We start from the raw sequence: 21713 nt of genomic DNA on the forward strand, positions 1-21713 counted from the left end.
GTGGAGGCTATATACAGGGGGTACCGGTACTGAGTCAATGTGGAGACTATATACAGGGGGTACCGGTACAGAGTAATACTTACTTGCTAGTCCCTAACCAACAATGCAGTTTAAAAAATACGAATAAGAATAAGAAATACAAGTAACAAGTACTTAAAGAGCAGCAGTATACGAGACTATATACAGGGGGTACTGGTACAGAGTCAATGTGCGGGGGCACCGGTTAGTTGAGGTAATATGTACATGTAGGTAGAGTTATTAAAGTGACTATGCATAGATAATAAGAGAGAGTAGCAGTGGCATAAATGGGAGGGGGGTCACAGTTGTAAATGAGAACTTGTTCTCAACTAGCCTACCTGGTTAAATAAAGGTGAAATAAAATAAAAACATGAATTACAGTAGGCTATACCCCATACCATTCTGTTACTACATACCACTTACAGTAGGCTATACTCCTTACCATTCTGTTACTACATACCACTTACAGTGAGCTATACCCCATACCATTCTGTTACTACATACCACTTACAGTGAGCTATACCCCATACCATTCTGTTACTACATACCACTTACAGTAGGCTATACCCCATACCATTCTGTTACTGCATACCACTTACAGTGAGCTATACCCCATACCATTCTGTTACTACATACCACTTACAGTGAGCTATACCCCATACCATTCTGTTACTATTGTTACATCTGCCCCTGCCACGCCCTCTACTTCTCATCCTGTGTCTCCCTATCCTGCCGCCATTCCCCCAGGGTTCTCTCTCTCTCTCTCTCTCTCTCTCTCTCTCTCTCTCTCTCTCTCGGTGTATCTGACTGTGTGAGTGGAGACAGGTGTGCTGGAGGCAAAGCAGATCTCCAACAGCTGCAACCTGCAAGCATGTTGATCTCCTCTCCCTCTCTCTAATGCCTTTATTGATTGATTTACTATTTGTTGACTGTGTGGTCTACTTCCTGTGTTGACAGGAGACAACTCTCAGGACAGCAGCATCGCGGAAAAGGAGGATCTTCCTGTTCCTCAGAACGTCAAGATCACCAACATCACCTGTGACTCCTTCAAGATCAACTGGGACATGGACTGTAGAGCCAAGGACCACATCACTAACTACTTCATAGACCTCAACAAGAAGGAGCACAATAACTCCAACAAGTTCAAACACAAGGTTAGATACAGTCCATCATATAGTTCAAACACAAGGTTAGATACAGTCCATCATATAGTTCAAATACAAGGTTAGATACAGTCCATCATATAGTTCAAATACAAGGTTAGATACAGTCCATCATATAGTTAAAACACAAGGTTAGATACAGTACTTTATACAGTACATTGTTCAGACATCCTTCAGGGATGTACGGTAATGTACAGTTGAAGTCGGAAGTTTACATACACCTTAGCCAAATACATTTAAACTCAGTTTTTCTCAATTTCTGACATTTAATCCTAGTAAAACATTCACTGTCTTAGGTCAGTTAGGATCCCCACTTTATTTTAAGAATGTGAAATGTCAGACTAATAGTAGAGAGAAGGATTTATTTCAGCTTTTATTTATTTCATCACATTCCCTGTGGGTCATAGGTTTACATACACCCAATTAGTATTTGGTAGCATTTCCTTTAAATTGTTTAACTTGGGTCAAACGGTTCAGGTAGCCTTCCACAAGCTTCCCACAATAAGTTGTGTGAATTTTGGCCCATTCCACCTGACAGAGCTGGTGAAGAAGACCCATTTGTGACCAAGCTTTTCCCTCATGATGCCATCTATTTTTGTGAAGTTCACCAGTCCCTCCTGCAGCAAAGTACCCCCACAACATGATGCTGCCACCCCTGTGCTTCACAGCTGGGATGGTGTTCTTCGGCTTGCAAGCCTCCCCCTTTTTCCTCCAAACATTACAATGGTCATTATGGCCAAACAGTTCTATTTTTGTTTTATCAGACGAGAGGACATTTCTCCAAAAAGTGCAACCTTTGTCCCCATGTGCAGTTGCAAACCTTAGTCTGGCTTTTTTATGGTGGTTTTGGAGCAGTGGCTTCTTCCTTGCTGAGTGTCCTTTCAGGTTATGTCGATATAGGACTCATTTTACTGTGGATATAGATACTTTTGTACCTGTTTCCTCCAGCATCTTCACAGGGTCCTTTGCTGTTGTTCTGGGATTGATTTCCACTTTTCGCACCAAAGTACGCTCATCTCTAGGAGACAGAACGCATCTCCTTCCTGAGCGGTATGACGGCTGCGTGGTCCCATGTTGTTTATACTTCCGTACTATCGTTTGTACAGTTGAACACGGTACCTTCAGACGTTTGGAAATTGCTCCCAAGGATGAACCAGACGTGTGGAGGTCTACAATTATTTTTCTGAGGTCTTGACTGATTTCTTTTGATTTTCCCATGATGTCAAGCAGAGGCACTGAGTTTGAAGGTAGGCCTTGAAATACATCCATGAATACACCTCCAATTGACTCAAATTATGTCAATTAGCCTATCAGAAGCTTCTAAAGCCATGACATAATTTTCTGGAATTTCCCAAGCTGTTTAAAGGCACATTCAACTTAGTGTATGTAAACTTCTGACTCACTGGAATTGTGATACAATGAATTATAAGTTAAATAATCTGTCTGTAAACAATTGTTGGAAAAATTGCTTGTGTCATGCACAAAGTAGATGTCCCTAACCGACTTGCCAAAAATATAGTTTGTTAACAAGAAATGTGTGGAGTGGTTGAAAAACGAGTTTTAATGACTCCAACCTACGTGTATGTAAACTTCTGTCTTCAACTGTATGTGTATGTAACACTATCCCTAATAGAACTCTGACCTTTGGGTTCTGCTCTCAATGATTTGATATATCCCTAATAGAACTCTGACCTGTGGGTTCTGCTCTCAATGATTTGATATATCCCTAATAGAACTCTGACCTTTGGGTTCTACTCTCACTGATGTGATATATCCCTAATAGAACTCTGACCTTTGGGTTCTGCTCTCAATGATGTGAAATATCCCTAATAGAACTCTGGCCTTTGGGTTCTGCTCTCAGTGATTTGATGGGGTAGATCATCTGTTAATCCCTTAAGCCTCCAGTAGCATTTCTGAGCCTGGCTACAGGGTAGAGGCTAGTGGATAGTGTGTAGTGGGAAATCGCTAAGACTGTAGATGCTAGTGGATAGTGGGAAATAGCTAAGACTGTAGAGGCTAGTGGATAGTGGGAAATCGCTAAGACTGTAGATACTAGTGGATAGTGGGAAATAGCTAAGACTAGAGGCTAGTGGATAGTGGGAAATAGCTAAGACTGTAGAGGCTAGTGGATAGTGGGAAATAGCTAAGACTGTAGATGCTAGTGGATAGTGGGAAATAGCTAAGACTAGAGGCTAGTGGATAGTGGGAAATCGCTACGACTGTAGATACTAGTGGAAGGTGGGAAATAGCTAAGACTGTAGAGGCTAGTGGATAGTGGGAAATAGCTAAGACTGTAGAGGCTAGTGGATAGTGGGTAATAGCTAAGACTGTAGAGGCTAGTGGATAGTGCGTAGTGGGTAATAGCTAAGACTTGTCACGACTTCTACCGAAGTCGGTTCCTCTCCTTGTTTTTTGCGGTGTTCGTCTGTCGACGTCACCGGTCTTCTAGCCATCGCTGATCCATTTTTCATGTTCCATTTGTTTTGTCTTGTTTTCACACACCTGGTTTCAATTCCCTAATTACATGTTGTTTATGTTCCCTCTGTTTCCCCCATGTCCTTGTCGGGAATTGTTTATTGTAAGTTCTTGTGCTATGCGTTACTGGTGCGCAACGGGAGTTGTACCCATGTGCTATGTGTTACTGGTGCGCTACGGGTGTTGTACCCATGTGTTACTGGTGCGCTACAGGTGTTGTACCCATGTGCTATGTGTTACTGGTGATCTACGGGTGTTGTAACCATGTGCTATGTGTTACTGGTGATCTACGGGTGTTGTACCCATGTGCTATGTGTTACTGGTGATCTACGGGTGTTGTACCCATGTGCTGTGTTAGTGGTGCGCTACGGGTGTTGTACCCATGTGCTATGTGTTACTGGTGATCTACGGGTGTTGTAACCATGTGCTATGTGTTACTGGTGCGCTACAGGTGTTGTACCCATGTGTTATGTGTTACTGGTGCGCTACGGGTTTTGTACCCATATGCTATGTGTTACTGGTGATCTACGGGTGTTGTACCCATGTGTTACTGGTGCGCTACAGGTGTTGTACCCATGTGCTATGTGTTACTGGTGATCTACGGGTGTTGTACCCATGTGTTACTGGTGCGCTACAGGTGTTGTACCCATGTGCTATGTGTTACTGGTGATCTACGGGTGTTGTACCCATGTGCTATGTGTTACTGGTGATCTACGGGTGTTGTACCCATGTGCTATGTGTTACTGGTGATCTACGGGTTTTGTACCCATGTCTATGTGTTACTGGTGCGCTACGGGTGTTGTACCCATGTGCTATGTGTTACTGGTGATCTACGAGTGTTGTACCCATGTGCTATGTGTTACTGGTGATCTACGGATTTTGTACTCATGTGTTATGTGTTACTGGTACGCTACGGGTGTTGTACCCATGTGCTATGTGTTACTGGTGATCTACAGGTGTTGTACCCATGTGCTATGTGTTACTGGTGATCTACGGGTGTTGTACCCATGTGCTATGTGTTACTGGTGATCTACGGGTGTTGTACCCCTGTGCTACGTGTTACTGGTGATCTAGGGGTGTTGTACCCATGTGCTATGTGTTACTGGTGATCTACAGGTGTTGTACCCATGTGCTATGTGTTACTGGTGATCTACGGGTGTTGTACCCATGTGCTATGTGTTACTGGTGATCTACGGGTGTTGTACCCATGTGCTATGTGTTACTGGTGATCTACGGGTGTTGTACCCATGTGTTATGTGTTACTGGTGCGCTACGGGTGTTGTACCCATGTGCTACGTGTTACTGGTGCGCTACAGGTTTTGTACCCATGTGCTACGTGTTACTGGTGCACTACGGGTGTTGTACCCATGTGTTACTGGTGCGCTACAGGTTTTGTACCCATGTGCTACGTGTTACTGGTGCGCTACAGGTTTTGTACCCATGTGCTACGTGTTACTGGTGCACTACGGGTGTTGTACCCATGTGTTATGTGTTACTGGTGCGCTACGGGTTTTGTACCCATGTGCTATGTGTTACTGGTGCGCTACGGGTGTTGTACCCATGTGCTATGTGTTACTGGTGATCTACGGGTGTTGTACCCATGTGCTATGTGTTACTGGTGTGCTACGGGTGTTGTACCCATGTGTTACTGGTGCGCTACGGGTTTTGTATCCATGTGCTATGTGTTACTGGTGCGCTACGGGTTTTGTATCCATGTGCTATGTGTTACTGGTGCGCTACGGGTTTTGTACCCATGTGTTTGTTGTTTTATATATTAAACTCCTACTATGGAGTCAGCAGGAACAGGTGCCCTGGTATAGGGGTCGAGGAGCGCATCCAGGAGCAAGCTAAAGTAATCCACCATCTCTGCGCCATCATGGATCAAGTTATACAGACCCTGGACCGTTGGGAGAGACAGGGAGGTCCTCCAGCGCCTTCAACAACGCAACCCGAACCTCTACTACTCACTCCTCCTGCAACCAGTCCCAGTGCAATGCATCTTGCCCTTCGCGGGGAGTGTGATGGGACGGCGGCACGGTGTAAGGGTTTCCTGTAACTCCTGGACCTATACCTGGGCACCGTTTACCCGGCTCCCTCGGGAAGGGAGATGGTGTCCACCCTCATCTCGTGCCTCTCAGGGAGATCTCTGGAGTGGGCCAACGGCGTGTGGGGAGAAGGAGAAGCGGCGTCGGAGGACTTCACCACGGTAAAGCAGGTGTAGCGGTTCTTAGGGTTTACCAATTACTACCGGAGATTTACCCGGGTTTTGGTCAGGTGGCTGCTCCCATTACCTCACTGCTGAAGGGGGGTCCTGTACGTCTGCAGTGGTCAGTTGAGGCGGACAGGGCTTTTGGGCAACTAAGGGCTCTGTTTACCTTGGTGCCCGTGCTGGCCCATCCGGATCCCTCTTTGGCGTTCATAGTAGAGGTGGACGCGTCCGAGGCTGGTATCGGAGTGGTGCTCTCTCAGCACTCGGGTACGCCACCGAAGCTCCGCCCCTGTGCCTTCTTCTTGAAGAAGCTCAGCCCGGTGGAGCAGAACTATGACGTGGGGGACCGGGAGCTGTTGGCTGTCATCAAGGCCTTGAAGGCGTGGAGACATTGGCTTGAGGGGGCTAGACACTCTTTTCTCATTTGGACTGACCACTGCTATCTGGAGTACATCCGGGCAGCGAGGAGACTGAACCCTCGCCAGGCAAGGTGGGCCATGTTTTTCACCCATTTTGTTTTCAACCTTTCGTACAGAGCAAGCTCCCAATTACATTGGTTTTCTGTCCCTGTGTTTAAGGATGTTCCTACGAAGCTGGTTGTTGGTCTCCATTTTTCTGGATTTCTCCACTAAGCTGGCTGTCTGTCCCTGTGTTTTCAGGGTGTCTCCACTATAATTGTTGTCTATCCCTGTGTTTTCAGGTGTCTCCACTAAGCTGGCTGCCTGTCCCTGTGTTTCAGGATGTCTCCACTAAGCTGGCTGCCTGTCCCTGTGTTTCAGGATGTCTCCACTAAGCTGGCTGTCTGTCCCTGTGTTTCAGGATGTCTCCACTAAGCTGGCTGCCTGTCCCTGTGTTTCAGGATGTCTCCACTAAGCTGGCTGTCTGTCCCTGTGTTTCAGGATGTCTCCACTATAATGGTTGTCTGTCCCTGTGTTTTCAGGATGTCTCCACTATAATGGTTGTCTGTCCCTGTGTTTCAGGATGTCTCCACTATAATGGTTGTCTGTCCCTGTGTTTCAGGATGTCTCCACTATAATGGTTGTCTGTCCCTGTGTTTCAGGATGTCTCCACTAAGCTGGCTGTCTGTCCCTGTGTTTCAGGATGTCTCCACTAAGCTGGCTGTCTGTCCCTGTGTTTCAGGATGTCCCACTAAGCTGGCTGTCTGTCCCTGTGTTTTCAGGTGTCTCCACTAAGCTGGCTGTCTGTCCCTGTGTTTCAGGATGTCTCCACTAAGCTGGCTGTCTGTCCCTGTGTTTTTGGATGTCTCCACTATAATGGTTGTCTGTCCCTGTGTTTTCAGGATGTCTCCACTAAGCTGGCTGTCTGTCCCTGTGTTTTCAGGATGTCTCCACTATAATGGTTGTCTGTCCCTGTGTTTCAGGATGTCCCCACTAAGCTGGTGGCGAAGGTGGTGCCACTGCCCATGACAGTGAGAGGCCACTGGTTCCTGAGCCCCAGGACAGATTACACTGTAGCTGTTCAGACTGCCTCCAAACAGAGTGACGGGAACTATGCTGTCTCTGAATGGAGTGAGATCATTGAATTCTACACTGCAGGTGAGAACAAGGGGAGGAGAGAGGGGGTGAGAAACCGAAAAGAAAGAGTGATGAAATAGAGAGAAACAGGAGAGGGAGTGTATGAAGATGTAGAGAGAGCTGGTGGGAGAATTACAGAGAGCTGGTGGGAGAATTACAGAGAGCTGGTGGGAGAGAGAGTTTAATTAAGGGGATAACCATGTCAAAGAGCAGAGAGACAGCTGATGGTTTAGAGTGAAATAGCAGCAGAGATGTGACAGTGATTTCTTGATGGAGGACTAGAATAGCACCAAAGTCATCGTCATTGAGGCAGACGGATCCAGTCCTCCAGGGTCACAACAACCAACTGACAATCAACTGGCAACCAACTTGCACCCAACTGACAACCAAATGACAACTTCCTCAGGTTTTAATCCCCTCTACTGTATATAGCTTCTCTACTGTATATAGCCTCTCTACTGTATATAGCCTCTCTACTGTATATAGCCTCTCTACTGTATATAGCCTCGCTACTTTTATAGCCTCTACTGTATATAACCTCTCTACTGTATATAGCCTCTCTACTGTATGTAGCCTCTCTACTGTTATATAGACTCTCTACTGTCTACTGTATATAGCTTCTCTACTGTATATAGCCTCTCTACTGTATATAGCTCTCTACTGTATATAGCCTCTCTACTGTATATAGCCTCGCTACTTTTATAGCCTCTACTGTATATAACCTCCTACTGATATAACTCTCTACTTGCACCTCTATATAACTCTCTACTGTATAAGCTTCTCTCTAGGTTATATATCCTCTCTACTGTATATAGCCTCTCTACTGTATATAGCCTCTACTGTATATAGCCTCTCTACTGTATATAGCCTCTCTATTGTATATAGCCTCTCTACTGTTTATAGCCTCTCTACTGTATATAGCCTCTCTACTGTATATAGCCTCTCTACTGTATATAGACTCTCTACTGTATATAGCTTCTCTACTGTATATAGCCTCTCTACTGTATATAGCCTCTCTACTGTATATAGCCTCTCTACTGTATATAGCCTCTCTACTGTATATAGCCTCTCTATTGTATATAGCCTCTCTACTGTTTATAGCCTCGCTACTGTTTTTCACTGTCTTTTTCCTGTTGTTTATATTTCTTTACAAAGCTATTGTTCACCTAATACCCCCTTTGCACTATTGGTTAGAGCCTGTAAGTAAGCATTTCACCTTAAGGTCTACACCTGTTGTATTCTGCGCACGTGACAAATACACTTTGATTTGATTTGATTCAAATAACTATTATTATTTGTATTTTTTCCCCAGACTACTCTACTGTGCATCTGATACAGTTGCTGGAGAAGGCCGAGGGGATAGCTGGTAGGATGTTGAGATTCTCAGTGTTTTATCGGAACCAGCAGGATGACTACTTCAATAAAATGAGGTACATACAGCATTTTCTCTCAACTTTTAAAAGCTGAACAGCTTTCTATTGGTAATGAGAGAGTAGATGGTAGTATTGAATTGATACTAGTATTGGTAATAGTGTTGATAGTAGTATTGGTAATAGTATTGTATTCATAATAGTATTTGGTAATAGTATTTGATAATAGTATTGTATTGATAATAGTATTTGGTAATAGTATTGCATTTCTAATAGTATTGGTAATACTATTTTATTCATAATAGTATTTGGTAATAGCATTAGTAATACTATTTCATTCATAATAGTATTGGTAATAGTATTGTATTTCTAATAGTATTGGTAACAGTATTGGTAATAGTATTGGCAATAGTATTGTATTTCTAATAGTATTGGTAATAGTATTGTATTTCTAATAGTATTGTATTCATAAAATTATTGGTAATAGTGTTGGCAATAGTATTGTATTTCTAATAGTATTGGTAATAGTATTGTATTCATAATAGTCTTGCTAATAGTATTGTATTCTTAATAGTTTTGTTAATAGTATTGTATTCATAATAGTATTGGTAATCGTTTTGGTAATAGTATTGTATTCTTAATAGTATTGGTAATAATATTCTAATCATAATAGTATTGTATTCATAATAGTATCAGTAATAGTATTGTATTCATAATAGTATCAGTAATAGTATTGTATTCATACTAGTATTGGTATCAGTAATAGTACTAGTATTGTATTCATAATAGTATTGCTAATAGTATTGTATTCTTAATAGTTTTGTTAATAGTATTGTATTCATAATAGTATTGGTAATCGTTTTGGTAATAGTATTGTATTCATACCCGTATTGGTATTAGTATTTGTGCTAGTATTGTATTCTTAATAGTATTGGTAATAGTATTGTATTGATAATAGTATTGTATTCATAACAGTATTGGTATCAGTAATAGTACTAGTATTGGTAATAGTGTTGATAGTAGTATTGGTAATAGTATTGTATTCATAATAGTATCAGTAATAGTATTGTATTCATAACAGTATTGGTATCAGTAATAGTACTAGTATTGTATTCATAATGGTATTGGTAATAGTATTGTATTGGTAATAGTATTGTATTGATAACAGTATTGGTAATAGTATTGTATTCATAATAGTATTGTATTCATAATAGTATAGGTAATAGTATTGTATTGATAATACTATTGTATTCATAACAATAGTGGTAATAGTATTGTATTCATAATAGTATTGGTAATAGTATTGTATTGATAATACTATTGTATTCATAACAATAGTGGTAATAGTATTGGTAATAGTATTGTATTGATAACAGTATTGGTAATAGTATTGTATTGATAATAGTATTGTATTCATAATAGTATTGTCACGCCTTGGTCTTAGTATTTTGTGTTTTAGTTAATTAGTTGGTCAGACCAGGGTGTGACATGGGTTTATGTTTGTTGTATTTCTTAGTGGGTTTTTTTAGTTATTGGGATTGTGTCAGGTGTCAGGTGATTCTCGTTGTCTCTGATTGGGAACCGTATTTAGGTAGCCTGGGTTTCACTTTGTATTTCGTGGGTGATTGTTCCTGTCTCTGTGTTAGTGTTCACCAGACAGGCTGTATAGGTTTTTTACGTTCCGTTTGTTGTTTTTGTTATTTAGTGTATCGTCATTTGTTCCATTAAAAATCATGAGTAACCAACACGCTGCATTTCGGTCCGAATTTCTTGCGACAAACGAAGAACGCCGTTACAAGTATTGGTAATACTATCGTATTCATAACAATATTGGTAATAGTATTGTATTGATAATAGTATTGGCAATATTATTGTATTGATAATAGTATTGTATATGTAATCGTATTGGTAATAGTATTGGTACTAGTATTGTATTAATAATAGTATTGGTAGTAGTATTGGTAATAGTATTGTATTCATAATAGTATTTGGTAATAGTATTGTATTGATAATAGTATTGTATTGGTAATAGTATTGATAATAGTATTGTTTTGGTATTGTATTGATAATAGTATTGTATTGATAATAGTATTGATAATATTATAATAGTATTGATAATATTATTGTGTTGGTAGTAGTATTGTATTGATAATAGTATTGTATTGATAATAGTATTGTTTTGATAATAGTATTGATAATAGTATTGTTTTGGTAATAGTATTGATAATATTATTGTGTTGGTAGTAGTATTGTATTGATAATAGTATAGGTAATAGTATTGTATTGGTAATAGCATTATATTGATACAAATATTAGTAGTATTGTATTGATAATAGTATTAGTAATATCATTGTATTGGTAATTGTATTGTATTGGTCATTTAACAAAATCAAATTTATTCATATAGCTCTTCGTACATCAGCTGATATCTCAAAATGCTGTACAGAAACCCAGCCTAAAACCCCAAACAGCAAGCAATGCAGGTGTAGAAGCACGGTGGCTAGGAAAAACTCCCTAGAAAGGCCAAAACCTAGGAAGAAACCTAGAGGAACCAGGCTATGTGGGGTGGCCAGTCCTCTTCTGGCTGTGCCGGGTGGAGATTATAACAGAACATGGTCAAGATGTTCAAATGTTCATAAATGACCAGCATGGTCAAATAATAATAATCACAGGCAGAACAGTTGAAACTGGAGCAGCAGCACGGCCAGGTGGACTGGGGACAGCAAGGAGTCATCATGCCAGGTAGTCCTGAGGCATGGTCCTAGGGCTCAGGTCCTCCGAGAGAGAGAAAGAAAGAGAGAATTAGAGAGGGCATACTTAAATTCACACAGGACACCGGATAAGACAGGAGAAGTACTCCAGATATAACAAACTGACCCTAGCCCCCCGACACATAAACTACTACAGCATAAATACTGGAGGCTGAGACAGGAGGGGTCAGGAGACACTGTGGCCCCATCCGAGGACACCCCCGGACAGGGCCAAACAGGAAGGATATAACCCCACCCACTTTGCCAAAGCACAGCCCCCACACCACTAGAGGGATATCTTCAACCACCAACTTACCATTCTGACACAACGCCGAGTATAGCCCACAAAGATCTCCGCCACGGCACAACCCAAGGGGGTGCGCCAACCCAGACAGGAAGATCACATCAGTGACTCAACCCACTCAAGTGACGCACCCCTCCTAGGGACGTCATGAAAGAGCACCAGTAAGCCAGTGACTCAGCCCCTGTAATAGGGTTCGAGGCAGAGAATCCCAGTGGAAAGAGGGGAACTGGGCAGGCAGAGACAGCAAGGGCGGTTCGTTGCTCCAGAGCCTTTCCGTTTACCTTCACACTCCTGGGCCAGACTACACTCAATCATATGACCCACTGAAGAGATGGGTCTTCAGTAAAGACTTAAAGGTTGCGACCGAGTTTTCGTTTCTCACATGGGTAGGCAGACCATTCCATAAAAATGGAGCTCTATAGGAGAAAGCCCTACCTCCAGCTGTTTGCTTAGAAATTCTAGGGACAATTAGGAGGCCTGCATCTTGTGACCGTAGCGTATGTGTAGGTATGTACGGCAGGACCAAATCAGAGAGATAGGTAGGAGCAAGCCCATGTAATGCTTTGTAGGTTAGCAGTAAAACCTTGAAATCAGCCCTTGCCTTGACAGGAAGCCAGTGTAGGGAGGCTAGCACTGGAGTAATATGATCCATTTTTTTGGTTCTAGTCAGGATTCTAGCAGCCGTATTTAGCACTAACTGAAGTTTATTTAGTGCTTTATCCGGGTAGCCGGAAAGTAGAGCATTGCAGTAGTCTAACCTAGAAGTAACAAAAGCATGGATTATTTTTTCTGCATCATTTTTGGACAGAAAGTTTCTGATTTTTGCAATGTTACGTAGATGGAAAAAAGCTGGTCCTTGGTTTTATTTGAGACTACTGTACAACCATTAAGAGTAATTGTCAGATTCAACAGAAGATCTCTTTGTTTCTTGGGAGAGCTCTGTTCTGTTCTGTTGTAGACTCAGAGTTCTGTTCCCTTGCTGATTGTCTCTGTGTTTGATAGTGTTTGCATGCTGGTTGATTAACGTGGTCTGGTGTGGTGATAAGCCCCTCTTGTGGTTCCAGAGAGACACAGGACAACCGGATGCTCCCGACTGTAAAGGACAACAGTGGCAGCCACGGCTCTCCCATCAGTGGCAAGCTGGAAGGCATCTACTTCAGCTGCAACACGGAGTTCAACACAGGCAAGCCCCCCCAGGACTCCCCCTACGGACGCTACCGCTTCCAGATCCAGGCCGAGGTCCTGTTCAACCCCAAGACCAACCTGTACTTCGGGGACTTCTACTGCATGTACACAGCCTACCACTACGTGATCCTGGTGCTGGCCCCAGAGGGCTCCCCAGGGGACCGATTCTGTAAGGGCCGCCTCCCGGCGCTGGACATCTTAGACAACTGCTTCCTGACATGCACCCTGGAGGAGGAGGAGGAGGGGGAGCGGCTGGTGTTCCACCACGCCCAGGATGTGATTCTGGAGGTGATTTACACCGAGCCCGTGGACCTGGCCCTAGGCAGCGTGGAGGAGATCCAAGGACACCAGCTCAGTAGCATGTCCACCATCAATGCTAAGAAGGACCCCAGTTGCAAGACCTGCAACATCAGTGTGGGACGCTAACCAGCAAACTGTGGGGGAGGGAGGGGCGTTACGACGAGGTCCCTGCAGTTCTACGGATAATAATACTTCTCTGACCCTATTGGCTGTGGTGATTCTCTAATCTTATTGGCTGTGGTGATTCTCTAACCCTATTGGTTGTGGTGATTCTCTAACCCTACTGGCTGTGATGATTCTCCAACCCTACTGGCTGTGGTGATTCTCTAACCCTGTTGGCTGTGATGATTTTCCAACCCTGTTGGTTGTGGTAATTCTCCAACCCTACTGGCTGTGGTGATTCTCTAACCCTATTGGCTGTGGTAATTCTCTAACCCTATTGGCTGTGGTGATTCTCTAACCCTATTGGCTGTGGTGACTCTCTAACCCTATTGGCTGTGGTGATTCTAACAGTCATATTATACATATTAACAGTCTAACAGCCATATTATACAGGTACAATGTAATGATATGCCAAAGGTAACAACACCTTGACCAAGCTGCTAGAAACACGCCGTGGTAACAGCTTCAACAAGGCATAATGGATTAGTATTACATAACATGGTCTTGTAATGGAATGTGATTACTTGATCATTCTACGGTAGTGATTCATTCCGATCGTGGGTTATAGGTATTGCGGTTTTTAAAGACAAGTTCCTACGGAGCTGACATATCCAGCGTTTACAGTGAATGGGATCTCCACGAATGAAGGAACAATACCTATAACCTGCAATGGCATTGAATCCCAGCCTGAAGCATGGCAGGTTGCAGCATTACACTGATGTCTGATGTCTTCACATCCTCGTTGTTGTCTGATGGGTTCTGTGTTATATGTATTGTAATCATTAACAGAAACCACATTATCCTGTGTTCAACATAATAAACATCACAAAACAAAGATAGAAAATTGTATTTTTACCGTATAAAAAATAAGTGAACCAGACTTTGATCATAGCCAAAGGATAGATTAGAAACATTCTAAACAAAATAACAGTTCCGTTAGTAAAAGCTAAGTGAGCGAGTGGTAAAGCCAACATTCAAACTGGTCGTGTATCAGAGGCAGGGTAGCCTAGTGGTTAGAGCATGTGACTAGTGTGACTAGTAAACGGAAGGTTGAGAGTTCAAACCCCCGAGCTGACAAGGTACAAATCTGTCGTTCTGCCCCTGAACAGGCAGTTCACCCACTGTTCCTAGGCCGTCATTGAAAATAAGAATTTGTTCTTAACTGACTTGCCTGGTCAAATAAAAAAATAAAAAGAGGATGTGTACAACAGATCCTGACCAAGACACATGATTGGATAGAAATGTATCACATTTAACCATAGCTGACTGTAGCTCAACAGTTGATGTTGGTTGACATGCAGAGACACAAAACAAGAGTGAATTCTACTGCAGTCAACTGTTACAATCTGACATGGTTCTGATTGTGTATTCTTGATGACAAGGCAGAGTTGAATTTTGAGCCATTTATAGCGGTGTCTCATGCCGTACACACTTAGAAAACAAGGTGCTATCTAGAATCTAAAATGGATCTTTAGCTGTCCCCATTGGAGAAACCTTTAAAGAAACCTTTTGGTTCCAGGTAAACTATTTTGGTTCCAGGTAGAACTCTTTTGGTAGCAGGTAGAACTCTTTTGGTTGCATGTAGAACCCATAACTCCTTTGGTTGCAGGTAGAACCCATAACTCCTTTGGTTCCAGGTAAACTATTTTGGTTCCAGGTAGAACCCTTTTGGTTGCAGGTAGAACTCTTTTGGTTGCATGTAGAACCCATAACTCCTTTGGTTGCAGGTAGAACCCATAACTCCTCCAGGTAGAAGGTTTGGTTGCTCTTTTGGTTGCATGTAGAACCCATAACTCCTTTGGTTGCAGGTAGAACCCATAACTCCTTTGGTTCCAGGTAGAACTCTTTTGGTTCCAGGTAGAACTCTTTTGGTTCCAGGTAGAACTCTTTTGGTTCCAGGTAGAACTCTTTTGGTTGCAGGTAGAACTATTTTGGTTCCAGGTCGTTCTGCCCCTGAACAAGGCAGTTAATCGACTGTTCCTAGGCTGTCATTGAAAATAAGAATTTGTTCTTAACTGACTTGCCTGGTAAAATAAAATTTAAGAAAATAGTTCCCAAGAAAGCTAACTGAACTAAATGACTATGGCCCGTAGCACTCACTTCTGTCATCACAAAGTGCTTTGAGAGACTAGTGAAGGATCATATCACCTGTTACCCTAGACCCACTCCAATTTTCTTACCGCCCCAATAGATCCACAGACGATGCAATCGCCTGCACACTGCCCTATCCCATCTGGACAAGAGGAATGCCTATGTAAGAATGCTGTTCATTGACTACAGCTCAGCATTTTAATAAAAAAAAAAAATATATTTAACCAGGTAGGCCAGTTGAGAACAAGTTCTCATTTACAACTGCGACCTGGCCAAGATAAAGCAAAGTAGTGAGACAAAAACAACACAGAGTTACACATAAACAAACGTACAGTCAATAACACAATAGAAAAATCTATGTACAGTGTGTGCAAATGTAGAAGAGTTGGGAGGTAAGGCAATAAATAGGCCATAGAGGTGAAATAATTCCGATTTAGCATTAACACGGGAGTGATAGATGTGCAGATGATGATGTCCAAATAGAGATACTGGGGTGCAAGAGGAAAATAACAATATGGGGATGAGGTAGTTGGGTGGGCTATTTACAGATGGGCTGTGTACAGTGATCAGTAAGCTGCTCTGACAGCTGATGCTTAAAGTTAAAGAGAGGGAGATATGAGACTCCAGCTTCAGTGATTTTTGCAACGCCATAGTACCCTCCAAACTCATCATTAAGCTTGAGACCCTGGGTCTCGACCCCGTCCTGTGCAAATAGGTCCTGGACTTCCTGACGGGCCGCCCTCAGGTGGTGAAGGTAGGAAACAACATCTCCACTCCGCTGATCCTCAACACTGGGGAACCACAAGGGTTCATTCTCAGCCCTCTCCTGAACTCCCTGTTCACCCACTACTGCGTGGCCATGCACGCCTCCAACTCAAATCACCAAGTTTGCAGACGACTCTACAGTGGTTGGCTTGATTACCAACAACGACAAGACGGTCTACAGCAAGGTTGTGAGGGCCCTCGGAGTGTGGTGTCAGGAACATAACCTCTCATTCAATGTCAGCAAAACAAAAGAGATGATTCGGAAACAGGAAACAGCAAAGGGAGCACCCCCTATCCACATCGACGGGACAGCATCGACGGGACTGGTGGAAAGTTTTAAGTTCCTCTGTGTACATATCACCGACAAACTGAATTGGTCCACCCACACAGACAGTGTGGTGAAGAAGGCGCAACAGCAACCTCTTCAACCTCAGGAGGCTGAAAAAATGTGGCTTGTCACCGAAAACCCTCACTAACTTTTACAGGTGCACAATCGAGAGCATCCTGTCGGGCTGTATCACCGCCTGGTACGGCAACTGCACCGCCCACAACCGCAAGGCTCTCCAGAGGGTGGTGCGGTCTGTCCAACGCATCACCGGGGGAAAACTACCTGCTCTCCAGGACATCTACAGCACCCGATGTCACAGGAAGACCAAAAAGAACATCAAGGACCTCAGCCACCCGAGCCACTGCCTGTTCACCCCGCTTCCATCCAGCCAGCAGGCGAGATCAGTACAGGTGCATCAAAGCTGGGACAGAGAGCTGGGACAGACCAAAGCTGGGACAGATTAATAAACAGCTTCTATCTCAAGGCCATCAGATTGTTTAAGAGCCACCAGTAGCACAGAGGCGACTGCCTACCTACAGACGAGAAGTTCGTTGTTCTCCTCCTGCTGTATATTTCTATCTCGATGTTCAACACTCTGGCCTCTTTCTGTAGCGAGTCGGTTCTTCTGAGCGGAGAAATGACTACGCCTGGTTGGGACACGTTAGACGAGGAGATGAACTGCTAGCACCCTACAGCTCTCACTGGAACTGTCCGCCATCTTCCTTCCCGCAACGTCAACAGAGCGGAGTGGTTAATGTTTGTAGTGGTTTGTTGTGATGATGTATGTGTAGACAGTGACCCCCCGTCGCCACCTGTGGAACTAGATTAAATGCAGAAGGCGCTGCTCAACTGAACGGTCCAGAAATAACTACGCTACATCTACACTGAGTGGACAAAATATTAGGAACACCTTCCTGATATTGAGTTGCACCCCCTTTTGCCCTCAGAACATCCTCAGTTCGTTGGGACTCCAGGTGTCCAAAGACTTCCACAGAGCTGCCTCTGTTGACTCTTAAGGCCCATGTTCACATAGTTCTGTCAAGTTGGCTGGATGTCCTTTGGCTGGTGGACCGTTCATGCTTGTTACACGCAGGAAACTGTCTGAGCCTGAAAACCCAGCAGCATTGCAGTTATTGACACAAACCAGTGTGTCTGGCACCTGCTACCATACCTGCTCAAAGGCACTTAAAACGTCACCCCCTGAACGGCACACATACACACTCCATGTCTCTACACACACGTACACCACACACACATACACACTCCATGTCTCTACACACACGTACACCACACACATACACACTCCATGTCTCTACACACACGTACACTACACACACATACACAATCCATGTCTCTACACAGGTACACTACACACACATACACAATCCATGTCTCTACACAGGTACACTACACACACATACACACTCCATGTCTCTACACACACGTACACTACACACACATACACAATCTGTCTCTACATACACATACACTACACACACATACACAATCCATGTCTCTACACAGGTACACTACACACACATACACAATCTGTCTCTACATACACATACACTACACACACATACACAATCTGTCTCTACATACACATACACTACACACACATACACAATCTGTCTCTACACACACATACACTACACACACATACACAATCTGTCTCTACATACACATACACAATCTGTCTCTACACACACATACACCAGCTGTCTCTACACACACGTACACTACACACACATACGCAATCTGTCTCTACACACATGTACACATGGATGTTGTATATATGTGATAGTTGAGTAGTGTCCTGAGGGAACACAATGTGTTGTGAAAAGTGTTATGAAATGTAATGTCATTTAATATTTTTTATTGTATATAAATGCCTTAATAATGCTAGACCCCAGGAAGAGTAGCTGCTGCATGGCAGGAACTAATGGGGATCCATAATAAACCCCAGGAAGAGTAGCTGCTGCCATGGCAGGAACTAATGGGGATCCATAATAAACCCCAGGAAGAGTAGCTGCTGCCTTGGCAGGAACTAATGGGGATCCATAATAAATACAAATACAAAAATTGACTCAAGGCTTAAAATCCTTATTTAACCCGTCTCCTCCTCTTCATCTACACTGATTGAAGTGGATTTAACAAGTGACATCAATAAGGGATCATTGCTTTCACCTGGATTCACCTGATCCTTCTGTCATTGAAAGAGCAGGTATTCCTAATGTTTTGTATTCTCAGTGTAAGTCAACCTCATAACTGGACACTATTCAAACATTATGTATGTTATTATATTGTTAAATAAAATCCCCCAAAGTGTTTGGAACATACTGTAGAGATGGATGAAAACAACCTCAGGCCGTTTCAGTTTAAACACAATTTATTTCTGCTTAAATAATGAATGGGATCATCCATGTTGGTTGTCATGGTTACCAATCACCAATCAATGCTTCAGGTGGTCTCATATGAAGAGACTCAATGGAAGGGAATATGGCACCAAACCCCAAAGAAAAAAATGCCCCTTTAAACTACAGCAGGCTTAGAACATAACATTACACTGCTAAAATAATGAACAATGATTGGTTTGGAGCCAATACGCATGAGAACTGTTAACTCTTTCCAATGTGTCAGTCTACATTATATATTGGGGTAAACGCTCTCTAACTCTTTCCAATGTGTCAGTCTACATTATATATTGGGGTAAACGCTCTCTAACTCTTTCCAATGTGTCAGTCTACATTATATATTGGGGTAATACCTCTCTAACCCTTTTCAATGTGTCAGTCTACATTATATATTGGGGTAATACCTCTCTAACCCTTTTCAATGTGACAGTCTACATTATATATTGGGAGCTCATATCTCCACGTCTAATAGTAGAGGCATATTCCATGTTACACAGTGGGCCCTCATAAAGCATTAGAATGAAGTCTCTCTCTCTGTCCTGCTGTCCCCAAGGTGGCTGTGTGTTCATGTCTCTTTAAAACAGTCAGTGCCAGAGCAGAGTAGACAGACACTGATAGAAGTAACACCTTATTTCATAATACAATGTTCGCAAATGAGGAAAACTAAGTCAAACCAGGTGAATCTCATGCATCAAAATATTAGTACTCTGAGGAAATATGTTCACAGAAGTGATGTTTGAGAGTTGCAGTGGAGTTAGGTTAAAATCAAGCTACCATTTCGATTTGACAAATATTTCCTGCTGATAATTAGACATGTGCAGTAACACCCAAGCGTTTTCATAAAGGTGGAATCAATATAGGCATTTCATTCCAATGCTTTGCGAAGCTGTCCTACCAGTGCAGAAAACATTCTATCAGTGACTAACTTCAGAAGTTTTTACAGTGTCATTTATATACAACCAAACCACCCGTTGTTATTAAAAAACACAACCACATTATACACCCACCCCAGTGGTGTGGCTACAGGACAGAATATATAAGGCTTGTAGAAGGTGACTCCAAGTGTTCCTTTAATCTGTCAATCAAACGTCCTGTTGTACCTCATTGGTCCGAGAGATGCTTGGAGGCGTGGCTACTGTTGTCCTGACGCCATGATGGAGCAGACCACACCCATGTTCTCCTGTCACCATGGTAACAACAGGTCATGACTGGAGCCCAGGTTGTGGACAGAAGAGTAAGTTTGTCATGCTCATGCGAAATCAAATAAAGTGGTCTTGCTGTAAAACCATGCGTTAACGTGAAAGCTGCAGACACACATTCTGATTGGCTGTTCTCCTGCTTCAAGGTTCCAGTCATCTCCCTTCCAGGAAGTCATGAAACATCAACAAACCTGCAAAAGAAAAAACATATGATAGGTGATTTAGATCAACATGAGTTTAATTCTCTCACCACTGTGTATGTTGTGAATAGTTTGTCTCTCTTGATTAACCAACTGCACCAACCAGCTTGACTAACAAGACTGCAAGGCCCTCAGAAAGTGTGAGTTAGCATTTTATCAGTAGGGTCACATCTCTAGGGGGCTGAGTTAGCATGTTGTCAGTAGGGTCACATCTCTAGGGGGCTGAGTTAGCATGTTGTCAATACGGTCACATCTCTAGGGGGCTGAGTTGGCATGTTGTCAGTAGGGTCACATCTCTAGGGGGCTGAGTTAGCATGCTGTCAGTAGGGTCACATATCTAGGGGTCTGAGTTAGCATGTTGTCAGTAGGGTCACATCTCTATGGGGCTGAGTTAGCATGCTGTCAGTAGGGTCACATATCTAGGGGTCTGAGTTAGCATGTTGTCAGTAGGGTCATCTATATGGGGATGAGTTAGCATGTTGTCAGTATGGTCACATCTCTAGGGGTCTGAGTTAGCATGTTGTCAGTAGGGTCATCTATATGGGGATGAGTTAGCATGTTGTCAGTATGGTCACATCTATATGGGGCTGAGTTAGCATGTTGTCAGTAGGGTCATCTATATGGGGCTGAGTTAGCATGTTGTCAGTAGGGTCACATCTATATAGGGCTGAGTTAGCATGTTGTCAGTAGGGTCATCTATATGGGGCTGAGTTAGCATGTTGTCAGTAGGGTCACATCTATATAGGGCTGAGTTAGCATGTTGTCAGTAGGGTCACATCTCTAGGGGGCTGAGTTAGCATGTTGTCAGTAGGGTCACATCTATATGGGGCTGAGTTAGCATGTTGTCAGTAGGGTCACATCTCTAGGGGGCTGAGTTAGCATGTTGTCAGTAGGGTCATCTATATGGGGCTGGGCATGTTGTCAGTAGGGTCATCTATATGGGGCTGAGTTAGCATGTTGTCAGTAGGGTCACATCTCTATGGGGCTGAGTTAGCATGTTGTCAGTAGGGTCATCTATATGGGGCTGAGTTAGCATGTTGTCAGTAGGGTCACATCTCTATGGGGCTGAGTTAGCATGTTGTCAGTAGGGTCATCTATATGGGGCTGAGTTAGCATGTTGTCAGTAGGGTCACATCTATATGGGGCTGAGTTAGCATGTTGTCAGTAGGGTCATCTATATGGGGCTGAGTTAGCATGTTGTCAGTAGGGTCACATCTCTATAGGGCTGAGTTAGCATGTTGTCAG

At 43.1% G+C, this 21713-nt stretch overlaps 2 protein-coding genes across 2 annotated transcripts in view; one reads left to right on the top strand and one right to left on the bottom strand.

The window, feature by feature from the left end:
- LOC135511845 (phytanoyl-CoA hydroxylase-interacting protein-like) overlaps nt 1–14297 on the top strand; it is a 24928-nt gene extending 10631 nt beyond the window's left edge. The window contains exons 3-6 of the mRNA XM_064933332.1: nt 976–1172; nt 7247–7421; nt 8713–8830; nt 12889–14297. Of these exons, the coding sequence (XP_064789404.1) occupies nt 976–1172; nt 7247–7421; nt 8713–8830; nt 12889–13435 (1037 nt within the window). The 3' untranslated portion in view covers nt 13436–14297. The remainder of the gene's footprint in view (nt 1–975; nt 1173–7246; nt 7422–8712; nt 8831–12888) is intronic.
- Nucleotides 14298–19026: 4729 nt separating this feature from the next.
- Nucleotides 19027–21713, bottom strand: part of LOC135513396 (ankyrin-3-like) — a 194982-nt gene continuing 192295 nt past the window's right edge. The window contains 1 exon segment of the mRNA XM_064936320.1: nt 19027–20459. The gene's annotated coding sequence lies outside the window, so the exon portion shown is untranslated.

This window comes from Oncorhynchus masou, chromosome 24 (genome assembly GCF_036934945.1).
Source record: "Oncorhynchus masou masou isolate Uvic2021 chromosome 24, UVic_Omas_1.1, whole genome shotgun sequence".
NCBI lineage: Eukaryota > Metazoa > Chordata > Actinopteri > Salmoniformes > Salmonidae > Oncorhynchus > Oncorhynchus masou.